This window comes from Pteropus medius, unplaced genomic scaffold, assembly GCF_902729225.1.
Source record: "Pteropus medius unplaced genomic scaffold, Ma_sr-lr_union100, whole genome shotgun sequence".
NCBI classification, from domain to species: domain Eukaryota; kingdom Metazoa; phylum Chordata; class Mammalia; order Chiroptera; family Pteropodidae; genus Pteropus; species Pteropus medius.
Genome location: NW_024350925.1, coordinates 1,307,261 through 1,327,062, shown reverse-complemented (window position 1 = coordinate 1,327,062; position 19,802 = coordinate 1,307,261). Strand labels below are relative to the sequence as shown.

General features: G+C 53.5%; 2 protein-coding genes across 3 annotated transcripts in view; both read left to right on the top strand.

The window, feature by feature from the left end:
* KIF4A (kinesin family member 4A) overlaps positions 1 to 15,470 on the top strand; it is a 69,469-nt gene extending 53,999 nt beyond the window's left edge. Inside the window, exons 17-27 of the mRNA XM_039841729.1 lie at positions 428 to 583; positions 687 to 787; positions 3,994 to 4,123; positions 5,229 to 5,399; positions 5,748 to 5,855; positions 6,738 to 6,815; positions 7,149 to 7,247; positions 7,719 to 7,895; positions 13,158 to 13,274; positions 14,421 to 14,543; positions 14,762 to 15,470. Coding sequence (XP_039697663.1) covers positions 428 to 583; positions 687 to 787; positions 3,994 to 4,123; positions 5,229 to 5,399; positions 5,748 to 5,855; positions 6,738 to 6,815; positions 7,149 to 7,247; positions 7,719 to 7,895; positions 13,158 to 13,274; positions 14,421 to 14,543; positions 14,762 to 14,962 — 1,461 coding nt within the window. The 3' untranslated portion in view covers positions 14,963 to 15,470. The remainder of the gene's footprint in view (positions 1 to 427; positions 584 to 686; positions 788 to 3,993; positions 4,124 to 5,228; positions 5,400 to 5,747; positions 5,856 to 6,737; positions 6,816 to 7,148; positions 7,248 to 7,718; positions 7,896 to 13,157; positions 13,275 to 14,420; positions 14,544 to 14,761) is intronic.
* A 2,471-nt stretch (positions 15,471 to 17,941) lies between these two features.
* GDPD2 (glycerophosphodiester phosphodiesterase domain containing 2) overlaps positions 17,942 to 19,802 on the top strand; it is an 8,680-nt gene continuing 6,819 nt past the window's right edge. Inside the window, exons 1-2 of one of the 2 annotated variants that reach the window (XM_039841728.1) lie at positions 17,942 to 18,149; positions 19,698 to 19,802. In XM_039841728.1, coding sequence (XP_039697662.1) covers positions 19,707 to 19,802 — 96 coding nt within the window. In that variant the 5' untranslated portion in view covers positions 17,942 to 18,149; positions 19,698 to 19,706. The remainder of the gene's footprint in view (positions 18,150 to 19,697) is intronic. The other variant, XR_005648319.1, reaches the window with a different exon arrangement.

Genomic DNA, 19,802 nt, shown 5'->3' with positions numbered 1-19,802 from the left:
TGTATCTTCATCAAAAGTAAAAGTATTCTCAGGGATGGTTACTTTTTCGAAAACTGAATTTAGTCAATTTCGTTTGCTTTAAAATATGCCATTCATCTACTTTAAAGATTAAGAATGGATATCTATTAAATAGAACAGACGATCAAAATACACTTCAGTTTTATATCGTGACTAGATAAGGACAAAGATTAAGGAGAAGACAGAGAAGGTAAAGACAGAGAACATAGAAACGAAGGTACTGGAGCAGGATTGTCTGCACGAAGTCTCTTTCTCGTGACCTTTTGGGATATCGCCATTAAAGGCTGTCCAGCGTCGGAATTTCCGGCAGGTGTAGGGATGAATGGAAATCTCGAAGTCTGGCGATGAGCCTAGCCCGTGGGCCAGGGATTCCTCACCCCTAAGCCGATGTCACCGTTTTCTCTTCTAGAATTGGCTTGCAAATGAAATCGAGGTGATGGTCAGCACTGAGGAAGCCAAACGTCATCTGAATGACCTTCTCGAAGACAGAAAGATCCTGGCTCAGGAGCTGGCTCAACTCAAAGAAAAAAGGGATTCTGGGGAGAACCCACCTCCTAAACTCCGGGTAAGCGCCCCGCGAGAACTCGCGACCCGTCATCAGCCGCACCGCTTTGGAGGGCCCCTCTCCTGCTGGTCCTTCACCCTCATCCCCACTGTTCTTCTCCCAGAGGCGCACGTTCTCACTGGCTGAACTGCACGGTCAAGTTTCCGACTCAGAGGATTCCATCACAAAGCAGATCGAGAGCCTAGAGACCGAAATGGAACTCAGGTAACGGGCCTGCCTCTGGGGCGCTGTGGAAATGGACACCGGCGCTCAAAATAGAGCCTGTCGGGCCAGTGAGTGCAGAGCTCGAGGTAGCGAAGAAACAGGAGACAGTAGCGATTTTTGAAACGTAGACTTCTCTAGACACGTTAGGTCCGTTTTCTCCTCAGCCCTTCCCTGTGGCCATACCTACGAGGTGCGTCTCTCTCTCCTCGCCTCAGCGGTCTAAACCGAAGTTCAGGCTAAAGGGTTTATAGAGCTGGGATGCCAGACCCGGTGTCGCTGACTCCAGAGCCCGTGCTCATTGTGCCGCAGCGCAATTTTCGACACAGTGGCATCCCTGCGGTGTAGAAGCAACTGAGAACAAGCGTTAGAGGGACCCAAGAAACAGCACCAGAAGAGCAGCCACGTAGGAGGAGGAGACCTCCGGAGGCCATCCGCACAGCAGGCTGCAAGCCCAGAAATGATGCTTCACGGCCTCTCTAATGACTCCTGCTGCCTGTGAAGTATCCGTGAAGTCTAGAAGGAACAGAACTCTGACAGAGTTTAGAGTGTCTCAGTATCACAGAACTTTACCGCCCCACAGGCCCCGGAGAGCATTTGGTCTGTTTTTAGCAGCCCACGCTAGTCGTTTATCTGCGGATACAACTCTAAGTCCCGCAGCATTTGCGTTTCTCCTTTGCGCTGCACTGGCAGCAGGTGGGACATATGGAAGGAACGGAGAGCATCGCCCTGGCTCTCGGCCGGAAACAGCGGAGCACGTCGCAATCAATTGTTCAAATTGCAGGAATGTCGCAAACCATCCATAGCTTATACTTGGTTACGGTGAGAGTCTTTCCACCACAGAAACGAGCAAAAGCTCCAAATCGGGCCTGTTTCTTTAAGTGCTGCTGGTTAAACATTGAGCCGCACACCACTGCACCTAAGTAAATGATTACTTAAATGTAGGGCCTGCGCCAGGTGGAGGACGCGTGCACAGAGCCGAGTTCAATCAGAAGAATTTTCCTAAAGTCGATGAGGCTTAAATTAAATTTTGAAATAGCTGAGGGACCCGAATCGTCAGCGAAGACAGGGAGGGGCGTGCGGAGACAGCGCGGAGTGCTCCGGCCGCCTTTTCCAGGAAGCCTTCCGTGACTCTCCGTCCCTCCACAGTCCCGAGCTGCCACAGAACCGACGGCACTCCGTCGTGTGCCACAGGCCATACACGTTCCCTTTACGTGAATTATTTTACGCGTGTCCGTCTTGGCAGTCCAGAAGGGTTGTAAGCCTGTCGACGGAAAGGACTGCACGTCAGACCGGGCTTCTCACATGCGGGCCGAGTGGTCCAAACTCTTTTCCTAACAGTAAGACCTTATTTGCCATGGTGGCGCAGGAGCGACGGTGGACAGAACTTAGACCCCTTCGCGTGAACCAAAGCGGTAACACTGACCTGTATAGTGGCCACTGTACACCTCACCACCCCACGCGCACAGGTAAAACAAGCCAGTCTTGCTTAAGAACGACTTTGACAGAGCAGTCAGAATCGATCGCTGCATGCAGCATTGGCCCTTGCGTTCAGCGCATCTTAATATCGTGTGACGGGGTAGGAGGGATGCATGACACCCTCGTGCCACGTGTGGAGGTGTGACAGTGACCCCCGGGAATGCATTGGTGTGGCTGGGCGAGGGCCAAGCTCGGCAGACCTCTGTCCTCACGACCAGCATTTTCACTGAGAGAACAGCTGACAGACAGACTTGAGTTATTCAGACTTAGGGACCTGGCAGACATTTTCTCAAAAAAGAACGGAGTGAGCCTGTCGCGTCAAGGAAAGCAGCTGACATGTCACCAAATATAAAATTTGAACTTTCAAGCAAAACTTAGGATTTTGGAAAACGCGTATCTGCCCATCAGCTCGACAGCTCTTCATAACTTTTCTGATGAGACCCGCAGCGATAGTAAGAATTGTGATTTTTTTTTTGTATCGTATAATCAAATATATTCACATTTGGAGTCTCTGTGTGACACAGCGTTGTCCAAATGACAGGTTACAGACTCATGTATGGGTGGGTAAAAGATCCATCCAGGTTGCAATGAATTTTAATATAAGAAAGTAAGAAAAGTTGATTAATAATGGTTTCAGATTCCACATTTCAACTAACTTTTAAAGAAGTGCCAAGAAGAATATGCAATTATCCGAAAAGGCTAATGAAATGCCTCTTTCCTTGTCCACCTGCACACCTTCGGGAGGCCAGACTGTCTTCACTTACATCGACCAGAGCACGTCACAAAATGCTACATGCAGAGGAACATGTGAAAATCCAGCTGTCTCTGCTAAGCCAGACAGTATAGAGCTCCGTAAAAATGTGAAACAGTCACACTCTGTTCGCTAAATTAGTCTTTGTTCTGGACCATGTTATTTTTCATAAAATATGTTAACGTGTAACAGATTATTAAGTAAATTAACATTTCATTTTTCCCTCAGTTGTACTTTTAAGTGCTGTACGTAGCCATAGGTGCGTTAGATTATTTGGGTACCCGACTTCCTTACAGCACGTTCTGGCCTGCTCCCTCTCGCTGGTCACGTAGCAACTTTGAGAAGGAAGCTTTGAATGAAACTGAAGTACTGTGTAGACCTTGGTCTCGGGCCGGAGTTGATTAGAAAGTATCTGGAAGCTATAACCAGGGTCAGGGTATCTAGTCTTCTTAGAAACTTCTCGGTCTTATGGCAGGCACTTCAAGATAACTTCTGACAACACCAGCCGCAGGTATCGATTTGGCATTCCGTTCCAGCAAAGAGCATCTACCTGTTTGTTCTTTTTGAGATTTTTTTTCCTTCCAGTCTCCAGCCTGAATCTTGTCCTTGTATAGGTGAGCCACCATATCACAATCTGAGCTCATGTGGCCTCATGACGAAGTCACATTGCAGTCAACACACTACGACAAAAGCCTTCCCGCTACAGATCTTTCCAAGTCCCACCATGTGATCCCTCTATGTCAACCAGTATTTAATAAAATGAAACCGTTTGCATAGACTCTGGAGTCTCTGTGTGACAGGATTCGAGACAGTGTCAGAGTTGCGCACACGTCCTAAGCAGCTGGCTAAATGATCGTTTGTGGGATCCGTAAGGGACCCCGCCTTCCACAGAACTGTGTGAAGTCTCTCCTCAGAGCCTTGGCCCTTTCCCGGGCGTCGAGACCGCCAGCACTAAGGGCCACCGTTTCTCTCCCCGAAGGAGCGCCCAGATTGCCGACCTGCAGCAGAAGCTACTGGATGCAGAAAGCGAAGACAGGCCTAAACAGCGCTGGGAGAACATCGCTACCATCCTGGAAGCCAAGTGTGCCCTGAAATATTTAACTGGAGAGGTAAACATCACCCTTCCTGCCAGCAGCGAGGGTTGAAATAAGGTGCTAGCCTAGAATGTTGTCATAGCGTTATTGCCACTTTTCATGGTAGGAACCACAGTGACACGAATAGAGAAATAGTTCTATGGGTAAAGGTTAATGCAAGCAGGTGTAGGCCAGGCGGTTAGAAAAATATGATATGACTTGCAAATTGATACCTGTCACGTCTGGCACAGAGCAAGGGCTCGTGTTTGTGTAATTAAGAAAAGATCGGGAGGCCATAGTAGGCCCCTAGTTAAACAGAAAGTGTTATGTTATACTGCTGTTTAAAACACCTACGAGATGTACATTCAAAAAGTGTAAGATGCACTGTAAGAAAGAAAAAAACCTAATCGTCTTTGACATACAAAGACCCATCTTAAAGAGACTCCTTCTTCACTGATCTTGAAATAATCTATCATCTTACATTTTCACCAGAGAAAGTAAGCCGAGCACCTCTGGTGATGGAGGCATTTTCGCCTGAGGCCAGCTTACAGTAGTTTGAGCAATGCCGTCCCTTCTGCATTTTGTGTTGGGTTGGCAGACTTGTCGTCCTAAAGAAATCGGGCATTGTCTTTGAGTACTGGTGTTGGCGACGCGCACCATCTGGGCCAGTAGAGAATGTAAAAGTAGGCCAGGCGTGTGGTATCAATCAGGCCCGATCTGCAGTGTCAGCTAACGCTGTCTACGAGTTTTGACATGATATGTAATTGGCCGTAAGGGTGTGTCGTGTGGATTTCTCTTTAGAATTAAGGAAGAACTTCTGAAATGTCAGAATGTGGAGCTGTCAGATACTGTTCATGTTAGGTCGTTTCCTGCCTTGAGGCAGAGCAAGAGATTAAATGACCTGAGTGGTGACTTCTAGCTCTCAGTTACCCATTTCGGCAGAAGGGTGGGCTCCTGGCCGGGGTGGCGTTGTTACCGGTCCGTGGTACACATGACATATGACGTGAAAAAAAATAAGAATGGCCTTGGACGTGGAGGAACTTTCCTCAGCCCATTTCAAGAAAGCCGACGTTTTCCTGCCTAACGAGCGGGGAAAGGTGACCATTCTCCAGATAAACTGCTTGTCTTTTCTCCCTTCCAGCTGGTCTCCTCCAAAATACAGGTCAGCAAGCTCGAAAGCATCCTGAAGCAGAACAAGGCCAGCTGTGCCGAAATGCAGAAGATGCTATTCGAGGAAAGAAATCACTGCGCCGAGGTGGAGACTGAGTTGCAGGCGGAGCTGGTCAGAGTGGAGCAGCAGCACCAGGAGAAGGTGCGCCGGGTGCCGGGGCGCCGGCTGCCAGCGAAACGCCACTGCCCGTCATTGTCAGTCCAGAATAGTGGGGGCGTGGAGTTTCCTTCAGAAGAGCGTGTGGTCTTTCCAAATCTTGCAAATAAGAGACCTGAGACAGAAATGACTTGTCTAAGGTGACACATAGCAGTGACAAAGGGCTCATAGCTTCCGGCATTCATACAAGAGCGACATGGCTGCCAAACATGGCGGCTGTGGCCTCTCCTTGGTGCCGAGTCACCGAGGAGTCGTCTGGAGCCCCGCTCGGACCAGGCCGGAGTTCCTTCATTCCCTTCCTGCTTTGGTCGCATTGGTGTGTCCTTCCTCCAGGTGCTGTACCTTCTCAGCCAGCTGCAGCAAAGCCAGATGGCAGAGAAGCAGCTGGAGGAGTCAGTCAGCGAAAAGGAGCAGCAGCTGCGGAGCACGCTGAAGTGTCAGGTACGATGGTGGGGCGAGGGGCTCTGAAGGTGGCCTCCCCGGGCCAAACAGAGAGCCCCATGTGCTTTTGACCCCTGTACTTACAGCAGAGCCGTCCCCTACTGCTTTGGGGCCCTAGTCGATCAATTTAGGGGTATTTAGAATGTAGCCGCACATGGAGTGACCTTCTTGGTACAGAAATGACAGTCCATACTGTCTACTGGACTTTGAGAACTCCTGGTGCTTTGCCCTCAGCCCTGAGCTCTAAACAGTTGACAAAATCCAGTCCTCCAGTAGAATGCTGCAGGCGTTCAGCTCTCTCTCCCTGAACCTGCTCTTCTGAGCTGAGACAGGACACATTCATAAAACGCCTGGGGTCTGAATTTATTTCCGAGGCTGAGAACACTACGCCCTTCAGTAGCATGTCAGAGCACTGTTTTTTCCAACTTAGAATCTTTTTTCCTGAACCACCGGTCTCCAGGGTCTCCTTGTTACGTCCCACCAAAGACATAGCCAAACTGCTTGAGGTCGTATGCATGAATCCGGTTGTCTTAAGTGCCAGGAGGTTTCATCATGCTGATGATTAAAGTAGCGAATGAAGTGCCTCATCTGTGTCGAGAAGGCAGAACAAAAGCACGTCTAGATCTCAGAGAACCAGAGCTGTGCGGGTTTCTTACTCCGCATCCCGACTGATTGAGGGGTCGAGGCTAGACAATGGGACAATAGGGAAGGTGTCTCAGGCGGAGCCCACGGTTTCTGCTAGAACCGGCCTACAGGACGCCCAGGAACTGGTGGGGATCAGGCACTTTTCCGGGTGCCAGTTTTTCATCTGTGTGAGTTGTTTGCGAACCCACACACAGGGCCCCCCATAATCCCACCTATCACTGCACCCTCCGGAAATAGGATGAAGAACTGGAGAAGTTACGAGAAGTGTGCGCGCAAAATCAGCAACTTCTCCGAGAGAATGAAATCATCAAGCAGGTAAGACAGCTTCCCGCCCACCGAACAGGGCTGGGGAGAGCCTGTTGCAGCTAAGGCCAGCTCTGGGGAGTGACCCTGAGTGGGACGTCGTGTCCCCGCGCCGTGAGATCGACATCGAGTTGCCATGCAGTACGGTCACGTGTGTTTCAGAGTGGTATAAACATAAACAGGCGCTCTTTAATTTGCTCTTTTCTGATTCTGATACCGCTCTGTGAAGCGCTGCTCCGCCATCCGACCTGACTGGTCCCCAGGCTCATGGACCGTGGCCCAGGAAGCTCTCTTTTAGCCACGGACACTCTCAGAAGCTGCCCTTTGTCTCTTCTTTTCACATAGAAACTGACCCTCCTCCAAGTAGCCAGCAAACAGAAACCTCATCTTCCTAAGGATACCCTTCTATCTCCAGACTCTTCTTTCGAATATATCCCACCTAAGGTAAACTGCTCAGTGCCCGCGGCACCTTCGCTTAGCCAGGGTTCAGAGTGAGTGCGCTAAAACCGCCTTTTACAGGAAGCGGAGAGGTAAAAATCGCAAATCGCAGCATCTCGATATCTTGGAGTTCCAAATAAAGCTCCAGTACAATCTTGAAAATGACAGGCCGTCCGCCTGCCTGGGAGGCTGACCGTGGGCCATGTACAGGCTGACGAAACAGCCGGGTAGGGGCAGACACGAGCCGTGTGCAGCCGCCCATTCCCAGATGCTTATCTCGCCCCGGGTCCCTGCTTCCTCCCTCACGTTGCTCCCGATTCAAGGCCTTCGGGCCAAAGGTGAAAGAGACTTTCTTCTGATGCGTACTGCCAAGCGGGAGAATCTGAAATCTCTGCTCTGGGAAGATAGGGTCCACATATTCTTTTTTTTTTTTCTTTTAATTTTTATTAAATAACCATTGCAAACCTTTGTTCTCAGCCAAGACCTTCCCGCTTTAAAGAAAAGTTCCTGGAGCAAAGCATGGACATCGAGGATCTGAAATACACTTCAGAGAATTCTGTGAATGAGCCCGAGGACAGCGATGGTGACAACAGGGACGACGAAGAATGGAAGCCAACAAAATTAGTGAAGGTGTCCAAGAAGACCGTGCACGGGGTAGGAGGCGGCTCTCACCTCCGTCAGGGGTTCTAGTCATGAGTCCTCAGGGCCAGCGGGCATGTGCCAGCCCCGCACCCCGCACCCCGTACCCGAACCCCTACACCCGTTCAGAGGCTTTGGCTCCTGTGACGGGTGTTCGTCAGGCCAGCTCGGCATGGAACCCGGGCCGACAGAAAGGGCTGCCTGCATGCGGATGGCTGTCGTCACGTTGCAGGTTCTTACCAGTCTGAACAGGTAGCAGTGTTCTGTACCATGTCTCGAGGCTGATTCCAAAGTGATCAAGATAATCTTTCACATTTTTATAGCACTTTACAGTTTATAGGCCGTTCTCTTATATGTTATCTCTTTTCGTTGTCTTTAAAAAAATCCAGTGAGATATTTATCATTTGCATTTTACAGACGGATCTGAGACCCACGGGAGGCAAATGAGCTTGCCCAAGATCATAAAGCCAAGTGGCAGTCAGGACTTGAAATCAAATCTCAGGACTCCGAGTCCAGTTGTTTCTACCGCATCCTGGTCCTAGCAGACCGGAAGCTGAGTGCGGACTCCGTTCCTTGCCTGATAGGCTAGGGGGCAACAGCAATTACAGAAAAGGCTACTAATTAAGATTAAACAGGCCGAGCTAAGGCTAGTTTGGAGCATCCTGACTTTGAGGCATCCTTTATTCACTTCCACAACGGCAGTCTTAAAGAGTCCCTCGAACACAGGTGTTTAATGTTCAAACATGAATTTTGCGGTCCACCCCCACACACACACCTGTGCCCTGCAACCATGTTCTAGTTAAAGAGGGCGGATCACAAATTTCCATGGCTGGCTGCCTAGAAGGATTTCATTAGCCGGTTGTGCCCCACACGGAGAACCGAGCTTCAGAAAGCCACAAGAAGCAAGCCATGACAAATGGTCACAGTGGCATCGAGTCATTTGCAGAGTCAGGAACGCAACGTCTCTTGTTCTCTTAGTGGGACGAAGGGCTCATCCTCAGCCTCAGAGAGCTTGTAATCTAATGGGAAAACAGGGCCCGGCGTGGAACCTCAGCGTCTGCCTCTCAGCGAGACGCACCGAGGGCTTTGGAGAGTGACTGAGAGCCAAACCGAGCGGAGAGGGTCGAGGGGGATGCTGGGAAAGAGACGGCCACTGCTGCTTTATCAGCCCGGGCAGCTCATCTCGGGAGCTCGCGTGGCATTGCTGGCCCAGTGGACAGCATATTGCGAAGACTTGGTAGTAACAGTAGTAGCGGGACTGAGGGTTGGGGACACTTAGAGGAAATGAGGCAAAACATGTCCGACTTTCGTTCACATACTCAACAAACAGTTCTGGACTCTTTACTGTGGTTGAGTTGGAGACATGTGCTGAATGCAGATGAGACGGTCAGCTAAGGAACAGGGGGCAGGGTTGCAAAGTGCACACAGAGACGCACGGCTGACGGCCTAACCCCCCGGGGGAGGCATTTCCGAATGTGAAGCCGATGCGGGCGTGCTTGTCATCAGGGAAAGCTCGTTATGTGTGTTATGGCGCTGCTGCGCCAAGCCAAAAACGGACATATGTGAGTATAAGAAAGATTGCAAGTAAATAGTATTTGCTATCAATGGCAAATCCTACGTCTAAAACAGAAATGATCTTTTTCTGGCTTTTCTCCTGATTTTATAACTTGAGAAGGGACGGTAACTGGCCTTGAAAGGGAGCAAGCTGCCACACAATCTAGTTTCTTCCTTTAGGCGGCCTCGCAGTGCATGGAGGCTGCGCATGCTCGGGTCGGACTGCCCGTGGACACATTCGCCGTCCACCTTGACGCTTTGCACGAAAGCCACCCCGGTCCCCATTGTTTCAAGCCGGCCGAAGCGGGCTGGCGTTATCCCTAGCTTAGTGCAAAGGGGATGGTGGCAGACAGCGAAGCGGTGGCTGCTGCGAAGCTAACGCGTGCAAGTCAGCTTCCCGCACGTGCTGAGGACATGCTAAGGGACAGACCATGTGCTATGGTTTAAAAAAGTAGTGGCTTAAAGGCAGGGAGACGTGAGTTCTAGTCAGGAATGGCAATCTTGGATTGCTTGGATTGCCTGGATTGCCATTGCAGACTGGTAAGAACCCGCAATCTGGTCCGGTCTGGCAATCTCGAGATTGCCACTGCTGAGTTGGATGGCCTTAGGCAAGTCACTTAATGTTTCTGGGCCTAAGATTCCTCATCTGTGTAATGAACGCAGTAGAATAGAACAAATGAACACGGCCAGCACTAACATCCTGAGTCAGAGGAACAGTCGAAGTTGTGCAAATGGGTTCCGTTGTCGTCGCTGTTCAGGGGCTTTTTAATGCTACCTGTATGCAGTGCCATCTGATGTCTGAGAATTTAAAAAGAGGAATGTATGCAAATCACCTTGTGACAGATAAAGCAGCATGCAGGTATTATTAGCGAAGCACCGAAAGCATTTTACAAATATTCTCCGTTGTCCCCTTGGGCAGAAAAAAGGAAGCAGGTATTCTTGTCTCTACCGATGAAAGAATGGAGATGAACTTGGATGATGTGACTTGTCCAAGGTCATTCCGAGTGTGAAACGTACGACTAGAGCCCAAGTCTCCTAATTCCTAGGCTGGCATCGTTTATGTTAAAAATTTCACCAGATCTTATCGTTCTGAGATACAAAATAACACCAAGATCAGTGCTAGACAAATCACAGACTCTAAAGCAATAGTTCTCAGCCCCGGGTGCACATTAGAATCCCCAAGAGAGCTTTTAGACACCGGGAGCCTGGGACCCCCACCCCCAGATGTGCCAATTTCATTGATCTGAGGTGGGACCTGGCCCTTTTGAAAAGCGCCCCGGACACGTTTTATGTGTGATCGGGGTTGAATAGCGCTGGCTTAAAGGCGCCCCAGCATCTCCCAGCCCTACTGCCCACTCCGTGGAAAGAAGCCCTCTGTTACAGCGCTTCTCAGCGGCGGCGCTGGGACACGCCAGTGGCTTGCCAGCCGTTGTGACACTCTCGCGTGTGCACACACACACACCACGTACCCATGTGTTCGAGTTTATGTCCATGGCAAGGTCACGCTTCCTCCCTTACATTCTGACCTGTGTCCTGATGTGAGGGACAGTAGCTAGTGCCCACGACATTCATGTGGCTGCATCTGTCCTGTGTGTCACGAGTCTTCTGTTTTCTAGCCCGTGTCTGCTGGAAAACTCTAGTCATGGTAATCCATAACCATTAGCAAGTTCAGCTAACATCTGCTGTCCTGTAAATCATCCCGATGGCTCTTGGCCAGGTAGGTGACAGTAACTGTTCTCCCTCATGACAGCCTCTCAGGCACCATGTCATATTGTCACCCTTCGGATAAAATAGAGACACACGCACGGGGTGATAGCAGTTTTGAAGCAGGTAGATGAATTTATAATTGGGCGGAGGACCATACCCAGCCTATGGCAGCCAGTGGGGTCAGTGTCATCCTGGTGAGGTAGCTCTAGGACATGGCATAGGTCTGTTCATTCAAACAGGCAAAGATCTTTTATTTTAACGTCCAGTGCGGGCGAGTATGGCTAAGCTGGCCGTTCCGGTCTGTTGCTATTAGGGGTGTAAGTGTGGTATACCTTTCTGTAACGCATCTTGAAAATATGTATCAAAAGCCTTAAAAATGCTTTTATCTCTTGGCCCAGTAATTATACGCAGAAGAATTTATACCAAGGAAATAGTCCTCGGTATGTAAAAGCTTTATTCATCCAACAAACCTTCTTTGAGCACCGAGCTGTGTGTCAGGCACTGTTTCTAGACATTGAGGACAGGCAGTATCGTTGGCCTCAGGAAACGGAAGACATTCTTTGCACACCGCACCAGGCTCTAGATGGTCGCTGAGGTCCCTTCTGACTAATCCATCCTTCTGTGAGCTCTGCCACCTGTTCGTTCCAAGCCAAATGGTCTCACTTCCTTCTAACATGGCTTCCAACGATGCCGGTCACCATCTCTTTCGTGTAACGTTGTCTTTACTACACACGTACACACCGTGAACTCCTGAACGTGTCCACAGGGCAACACACCTGTTGATTAAATGACTGTACTACGTGCAGAGCACTGATAGCGGTGCCTGGCACACATGAATGGCAGCGATCGCGGGGCAGCCTCGCCGGCAGGTGTGAAGCCTCGCACTGTGACGGGTCTGAATAAGTAGTGGCATGTTCATACAGTGAAAATGAACACAATCGGCTCTACATGTGTTCATAGAACAAGATACCATTTATACATAAAGTTGGAAAACATGTAAGACGGTCCCTTAGATTTTTTGATGACAAAAAATGTGGTAAAAGACACACACGGAAATAAGAAACACCTAATTCGAGAGACTTTGGCCCTGGGAGGGAGCGAGGCAAGTGGGATCAGGCCACGGTAGACAGAGGCCTGACAGCCATTTCACACCGTGGACTCACCGGACCTGCGGACGCCGCAGATCCTTTGGCCGTTTTCGGGCAAACTGCTTTTAAGCCAAGTGTTCTCCCCTGTATTTTATTGACTGGCTCGGGGGGGCATCCATGGTGGACTCGCCTTTATCTGTGTTATAACTTTTCCTTGACTTTCGTGCATAATTCCAGCCCGCCACTACACTTTTGAATGCGATCGCCATCTTACATATTCATCATCCTTCTAGCTTTGTGTCGTCGTCACAGCAGATTAATGTGCCTGCCTTGGATGCCAGTTATGAGATTCCAATGAGATGTTGTATTCGTATATTCCATGAAAGGACTCTGAAAACTGTAAAGTGCTATACAAATGTAGATGATTTTATTTCATATCATCAGTGATCGATTCAAACGCTGAATGATTCACGTGCTGAGGCCACAGCGCAGGCTGACACGCACAGACTGTAGAAATGTGAGCTGGACGAGAGTACAGGTTGGGTAGACATAACGACGTGGAGCGACAGTGCTCAGCCCTCAGGTACACTTGACTCCACGGCCAGCCAGCTCGCCGGCCTTCACTTTGGCCAGAGAATCATCACGAGAGTCTTTTCAGGTACCCTGCGTTATCGTGGGGCCTGTCTGATCTGTCTGGTATACTATCGCCCCCGTCCCCAAAATGCCTTTGTTAGTCATTCTAATGAGTCCGTTCTGGTTCTTGGTGATCTTTGTTCCCTAAGGAAGGGAGGCCTGAGGAGACAGACGCGTGCTCAGCTTCACGGGACTTTGCACGTCTCCGCGAACAGCCCGCAAATGGAGGGAAGGCCCTTTCGACTAGCCTTCTAGTCCCTTCGGTGACGCGGCTTTCTCCCGACCTGTCTTGCAGTGCTCCTGCAAGGGCTGGTGTGGGAATAAGCAGTGTGGGTGCCGGAGACAGAAGTCGAACTGTGGCGTGGACTGCAGCTGCGAGCCCACCAAGTGTCGCAACCGTCAGCAAGGCCAGGTACGGTGAGTGCGGTGGCCTCAGCGTCCCTTTGGGCCTTCCACTGCCCTGCATCTGGAAAGCTGGCGTCTCCCTCCCGGCCCTTCCTGCCCTTTCAGCCCTTCTTCCCTTCTCGGCCCTTCTGCCCCCTGCCAGCCCGGCCACAGTGTCCCTCCCCGGAGAGTTCCCGGTACGTGGCTCCCATCCCCAGCCTTGGCTGCGAAGCCACTGCACAGCTCGTGAGGCGTGAAGCAGGAACAGGAAGGCAGGCGTCTGCAGGCTCCTAGCCGTGCAGGATCAGACTAGTCCGAGGCCTAACTGGAACTGCAGGGGCCACGTGCTGAGGTGGCAGCTTCCAGGAAGGACGCTAATCCTTCTGACATCCTGACAGTTACTTACTGCGCCCTTCTCCGTGGGAACTAGCTGTTCTACAGCTGCAGGAAAAACCCACAGGAACTTCCTATTTCTCGCAGCCGCTGCAGGGAGCCAAGCTGACTGTAGCGTCCTCACCGTGCTCCAGGAGAGACGAACTGAGGACAGCAAAAGTTGCCGGGTCAGCGTGCGCAGACGGGCCCCCGCTGGCCCGTGCCCGAGCCAAAGTTCCCTCGCCCAGCCGTCTGTGTGACAAACAGTCATTTTACCCAGCTCAGCCTAGGGACCATCCGTCTATGCGCGAGCAGTTTTGCCCTGGGTTTTCCGTTAAGCCAGAGCGCTTAGGACCATAGATGGAGCAGGGACCAGTCTCGGTTCCTGTGGCTTTTGTCGATTTAGAGCCTAGAGGCCTGCGGCGGCCGCACTTGTTCACGTCTTGGGCTTTGTCGTAGCAGTTTCACTGTAAAAACCAGCGATGTAGGCCACAGCTTCCACTTTACAAATACAGACAACACCCTGTAGACGTGCTGAAAAGGGCATTGCAGATTGGAGACGGGCAAAGTCGATCAAAGCAATGACCACAGCCCGGTCTTGTTGAAACCTCGCCTCGTGGTGTGTCCCGTGCCTTCAGCAGCTGCCATCGAGCGCTGTGGCCTCCCCCAGCAGGGTCTCCCCAAGACGCACCTGGCCTGAGCGACGAGGCCCCCGCGCTGGCGCCTCACCGGTTGCGGGGAGCCGCCTGTTTCTGCAGCCCCGGGGACTGGCCTTCTGATGGGCTGTCTGCTCGATCCTCAGGATGGCTCGGGCACTGTGGAGCGGGCCCAGGACTCCGAAGGCTCCTTCAAACTGGAGGATCCCACAGAGGTGACGCCGGGGCTGAGCTTCTTCAACCCCGTCTGCGCCACTCCCAACAGCAAGGTAAGCGGCCCCGAACGCATCACCAACTGCGTCAGCATCCGTGCCCGCATCAGCTCGGACAGAGCGCGGGGGCGACAGGGCAAGGCTCACGTGCTGCTTGGGAACTGGCAGGGGCCACGGGCTCAGGTCTGCTTCCCCCCACCCAGCAGTCTCAGCGGACGCTCTGTACTTCTGGGCGCGTGCTGGGGCCCGGGCACACCTGGCTCTGTCCTTCCTAGATCCTGAGAGAGATGAGTGACGTCGACGAGGTCTTGTTGAACCCCGCGCCAGCGCCCTCCTCCCTTAGCGTCCCAGGGTTGAAACCTGCAGCGACGGAACCTCAAGAAAATAAAGCGCCAGGGAAGAAAAAGAAGCGCGCGCTGGCCAGCAATACCAGCTTCTTCTCGGGCTGCTCCCCCATCGAAGAGGAGCCCCACTGAACACGGGTCGCCGGCTCTGCCCCGGTCCAGCCTGGGAGATGCTCTCAGGTCCCTGTTGAGACAGGGGACAGTGCGTGACTGAAGCGGGAGGAACCCCGGTCAGCTGGGCCGTCAGCCTGCAGCCCTCCGGCCCTCGCCCCCCGACTACTGCTCTCTCTTCTCCAGGAGGGCGCTCAGCTTCCTGCTGAACAGAGAACCGACTGACCTTTCTGCGGACTGAGTAGCAGCCAGTCCCCAGGACAGTAGCTCTTTCCGATTTCGCGAGCACTTACGGCTGCCCCCCAGCGGGGTTGAGGCCGAGCCTGTCTCGTCTCTAGGTTATCTCAGCTAAATGGCCCCAGCAGTTCACCCTGTCTCAGGAATGGGGTCGGGGCCTGCCCTGCCCTGATGTCTCTGGACGTGAAGTGTTTGAACAGTGCTGTCAGTTGTCTTCCGTAAAGCTGAGGTAAATGAAATCTTTTAACATGTTAATGTTAAGCAAATCAATAAATAAATCTTAGTTCTTCTACTGTTTGGAAAGATCCTTCTCTGCCCCAGGGAGAAGTGCCCTTGCGGCCTGCGCTCGTCAGCCCCAGCCCCGCAGGAACACTGTGAGGGACAGCCCCTCAGTAGCCTAGCAGGGCCTCACAGCCTCGAAGCAGGCCTCTGCCCCCTATCTGCATGCTGCTCTGCTACCTTGGGAAATTGGAATGACAGTAGCAAGGCCAGTGGCCTGCCCGCCACCGCCACCGCCACCGTAGAGCCTGCGCAGCCTGCAGACCGGGGAGGAAGGGGTCATTCACTAAGCCTCTCCAGCCACCTGCCTGTTTTACTTGCTCCTCACAGAGAGGTTCAAGGCGCACAGGTATCCTTATTTTGCAGATGACGGCAGTGACACACAAAGAAGCTACGTAAGTTATCTCAAGTCACAAAGTCAGTGAGTGATAGAACCAGGACTAGAACCCAAGTCAACACCAAAGCGGCCTGGGGGACCAGAGGCAGCGCGGCTGTCCCTAATGCCCGCAGCTTGCTTTCTCCTTCAGAAAGGGAGCGGGGAAAAGTGGCTTCCCTCTTACGACTAGGCATTACAGTCAGCTCTGCTTCAGCCCTGGAATGCCAAACACAGCTTGCCGACTGGCCTCGCAGCCTGCTGAGGAGCTGGCAAGCCCTGAGCCTCATACGTGCATTCTCAATCCCAGGCCCCCCAGTCAAAAGCTCCCGAAGCACCCCCAGAACTCGCGACATGAAAGCCAAGACCGCTCTAAAATGCCCCAGAGCCACACAAAGGAAAGTGAGGGCCGCCTGCGAAAGCCCGCGGAGCACTAGGCGCCCCCACAGCCCTCTCTGGCCTCCTGCCAGCAAGCAGCCCTGTTCCTCTTTGCATTTTAATGCTGAGGGAGCAAGGGAGCCTCTGCCACTGCCAGCTGGAGCCCTAGATACAATGGGAAGGCTGAGGGCCGCCGTCCTCACTGGTCTAAAGCCACTACATGAGGGGGAGGGGGAGGCGAGCTTATCCCCAGAGAAAGCACCCTTTCCCGCCAACGGTGCGACAGTGTGCTGGCCCCGGTTTTGAGATACCACATCGGCAACAGGTAGAGAGGGAAGCTCAGGCAGGCAGCCCCCAGCCCTCATCACACCCTGAGTCCTGTGCTTCAGTGCCAAGCTGACTCTCCGATGGTATAGTGACAGCATCCTGTGTATGTTGCGACTGAGAGGGGGCCACGTACCGAAGCTCACAAGCTCAGGAGTGGCCTGCGTGGGGCCCTGCAAACCGAGAGACCGAAAGTGACCCCACAGGATGGTCTGAACGTAAGAATCTCTAACTAAACCCTGGAGCCGGCGGGTCCTCACGTCCTAGGCCTGTAGCTTCCTTGACAAAGGTCAATCTTTACCTTAAGTGAGCCTGTTTGTTGTCTTTGTGCATCTAAGATAACATACCTTTGGAAGGCCAGCTAATCTCCTTCTGCAGACCCCTCCGGGCACGCCCACCACACGGAAACACGAGGCCACATCGTTATCTCCCCGGCCACATACCGTCTCTGTGGCTGTAAATGTTAACTCTCCCGCACCCACCAGTGTTCGAGTATGTCCCTCCGTGTGACTTTTTACCGGGTCCTGGAGGTTTCTCGCTTTGCTTTCTCTCGCCCCCTTAATCCACCACCAGTGGACGTGGTGTCACCCCCCTCACGTCTCCTCCCTTGATTCTAATGGACAAAATAAGCTGCAAAACCGCCACTCTCTGGAGCATTTTCTCAGTCCCTTGAGATTTTGCTTCCAGGCAGTTGTCATCGGCATTGCCTAAGTAAACGCATCAAAATTAACTACAGGTTTGGACGTTTCCTACATTGACAGCGTGTTCATCTTCCAAAATCGTGTGACCCTGACACCCTGTACTCCCCCAAACGATTTTTGGAAGGACACTTTAGATGCCTTGGAGATGAGGCAGCAGGACCCATGCAAGTCTGAGCACGCACTGAAGGAACATCTCCTATCTGGAGTGATTTGGGAGGGGAAGGCTGCTAGTGTCACCCGGGAATGGGGACCCCTGGCCCAGAAACAGGGCAACTTGCTGCCTGGAGTTCAGAAAGTAGCTTGCAGTTGTCCCTTGCCGATGCACCTTGCAGAAGTGGAAGTGGCACCCACGAGGGAAGGGAGGCGGTCGAAGCAAGGGCGTGCGCCCAGCAAGCGTGAGGCTGGATGCTGAGACTCCCTCGCACGCACACGCCCTTTCCCAGGGTGCTGGCTGGGCCCCTTCTCCTCACTGCCAAGTTGCACGGTTGTGTGGTCACCTCCCCTCGGCTTCCCACCTGCCCTGTACCCTCAGCCCTCGGCTCCCCGAGCCAGGACAAAGCCCCAGCAGTGACTGAGCGGAGCAGGAGGAGGGACAGAGGGACCGCGAAGATTGCACAAAGGAATTCCTCACCCGAAGCCCACTGGCCGGCAGCGAGTAAAGAAGCAGATCGGCTCTGCCTCCCCGCCCCCGGCCCCCGCCCTCCCGCCCGTCGTCCCACCCCGGCCGGGTACTGGCCGGAGAGCAGCCTCCGGAGAGGACCCGCGCAGCCTCCTGTAGGTGGCAACAGTGCCCCACCTGTTTGACCGGTGGGGCTGAGCCGAGGACTGAGGAGGGAGGAGGCAGATAAGTCGGAGAGTGGCTGGGGAGCGGAGCACCGCCGAGCCGAGAGCAGAGCAGGACAGTCGCCGCGGAAAGGTGTGACGGCCGCGGGAGGCTGGGGGCTGCAGGCGGGAGCGCGGGCCGCGGGGCGCGGGCGGCCCCGACCGGCGGCACCGGGCGTGATGGGGCGCGGGGACCGGGCGGCACCGCGGCACGGCTCCCCTGGCTGGGGTTCCCAGGCTGCTCAGACCTGACCCTGTCCTCCGGAGGCAGCGCCCTGGGGTACAGGGCAGGACCCGAGGGGAGGCAGGGGGTGCGGGTGGAGCCCAAGGCAGGCTACGACAGCCCAGTCCCAGTCCCGGGGGGAAGAGGAAGGACCTCCGTTTGGGATGGCTTCTTTTCTGGGACGGGGCTCAGGGAGGGGGGAGGCTTCCTTCCTCCAGCCCCCCAGCCGCTTGGCGCCCGATCCTAATCTCCTGTCCCAAGGGAAGCGCAGGACAGGCATGGCACTTTCCGGAGCAGCCACACCCTCCCTTCTCTCAGGGGTCCCACCACTGTGCACCCCACTAAGACCGCACAGCGTCAGGGGAGCCCAGGCGACACGGGGGCACGCCCCTTAGACCGCACACTCTTTGGGCGTACCCAGGGCTTCTATACGTACGTACTCAAAGTCACCTAGAAACCCATTTGTACTGCCAGGTACTAGTGTGCGCACACATGTACGAATGCTGCCACGAATCACACCCCCTTCCTGTGGAATCACCATCACACACCCAGACGAGTTTGGGGATCAGTAAGCCAGCTCAGTCGCAGCCTGACCCGAAAGCACAAAGTACACGGATTTGCTGCCTTGAGATGACCGCCCCCCACACACCTTTGCCCTGTATTTGTTGTACTTCCACCTAAGTGACCTCGGAGGGCGGGGCCCCTTGAAGGGGGGAGGGGGACACTGGGTTCCCGGCTGCGGTGGGGGGATGACTGGGTGGGAAGGGATCAGACCAGCGCCAGACAGCTTGGATATTCCAGGTCCGGTGGACATGGAAAGAGTCCCTTCAGAAGGTTGGGGGTGACACAGGCGGCCCGCTTCTCTCAAGTCTTCCTCTTATTTGCCCAAGCCCCCTACCCCCCGGGGGGTAGACAAGATCTTCCATTCAGGGGTTTGTGATGTGTGCAATTTCTGTATCCATAGCAACTGGCCAACGAGCTTGGCCTTCTCTAGCCCCAGGTCAGAACGCGAACTTCTGCTTCAAGTTACTCCTGGGTCCTGGGGTGGAAGGCTCCACGAGGGGCTGCCTGAAGCGCGGCCATATCTGCCTCGGCTCCCAGACCTGAGTCGCCCTGCCGTGGGCAAACACCCCATCCCCAGAGCTGGATGCCCACAGAGGGGGCAGAGGGGGAGAGAGCACGTGTGCATCCTGCGTGCAAAGAGGCTGGACCTCCTGGGGGTCCTACTCACTGCCCATGTGTCCAGGTTAAAGGGGAAACAAGCCCCCGGAGATGGACGCGGGGCCCGCCTTGTGACCTCTGTCGCTGGGCAGCATCCCAGGCCTCCACTCCTCCCTTGGGCTTCTCAGGTACACTGGGAGGAAGGCTGCCATCTGCCTTCTGCCAAGGTCCCTGATGGCCGAGTGTCACTTTCCCCAGGCCCTCGCCATGGCTGAGTCCCCCCGCTGCTGCTCCGCCTGGGCCCGCTGCTTGCACTGCCTGTATAGCTGCCACTGGAGGAAATTCCCCAAAGAGAGGATGCGA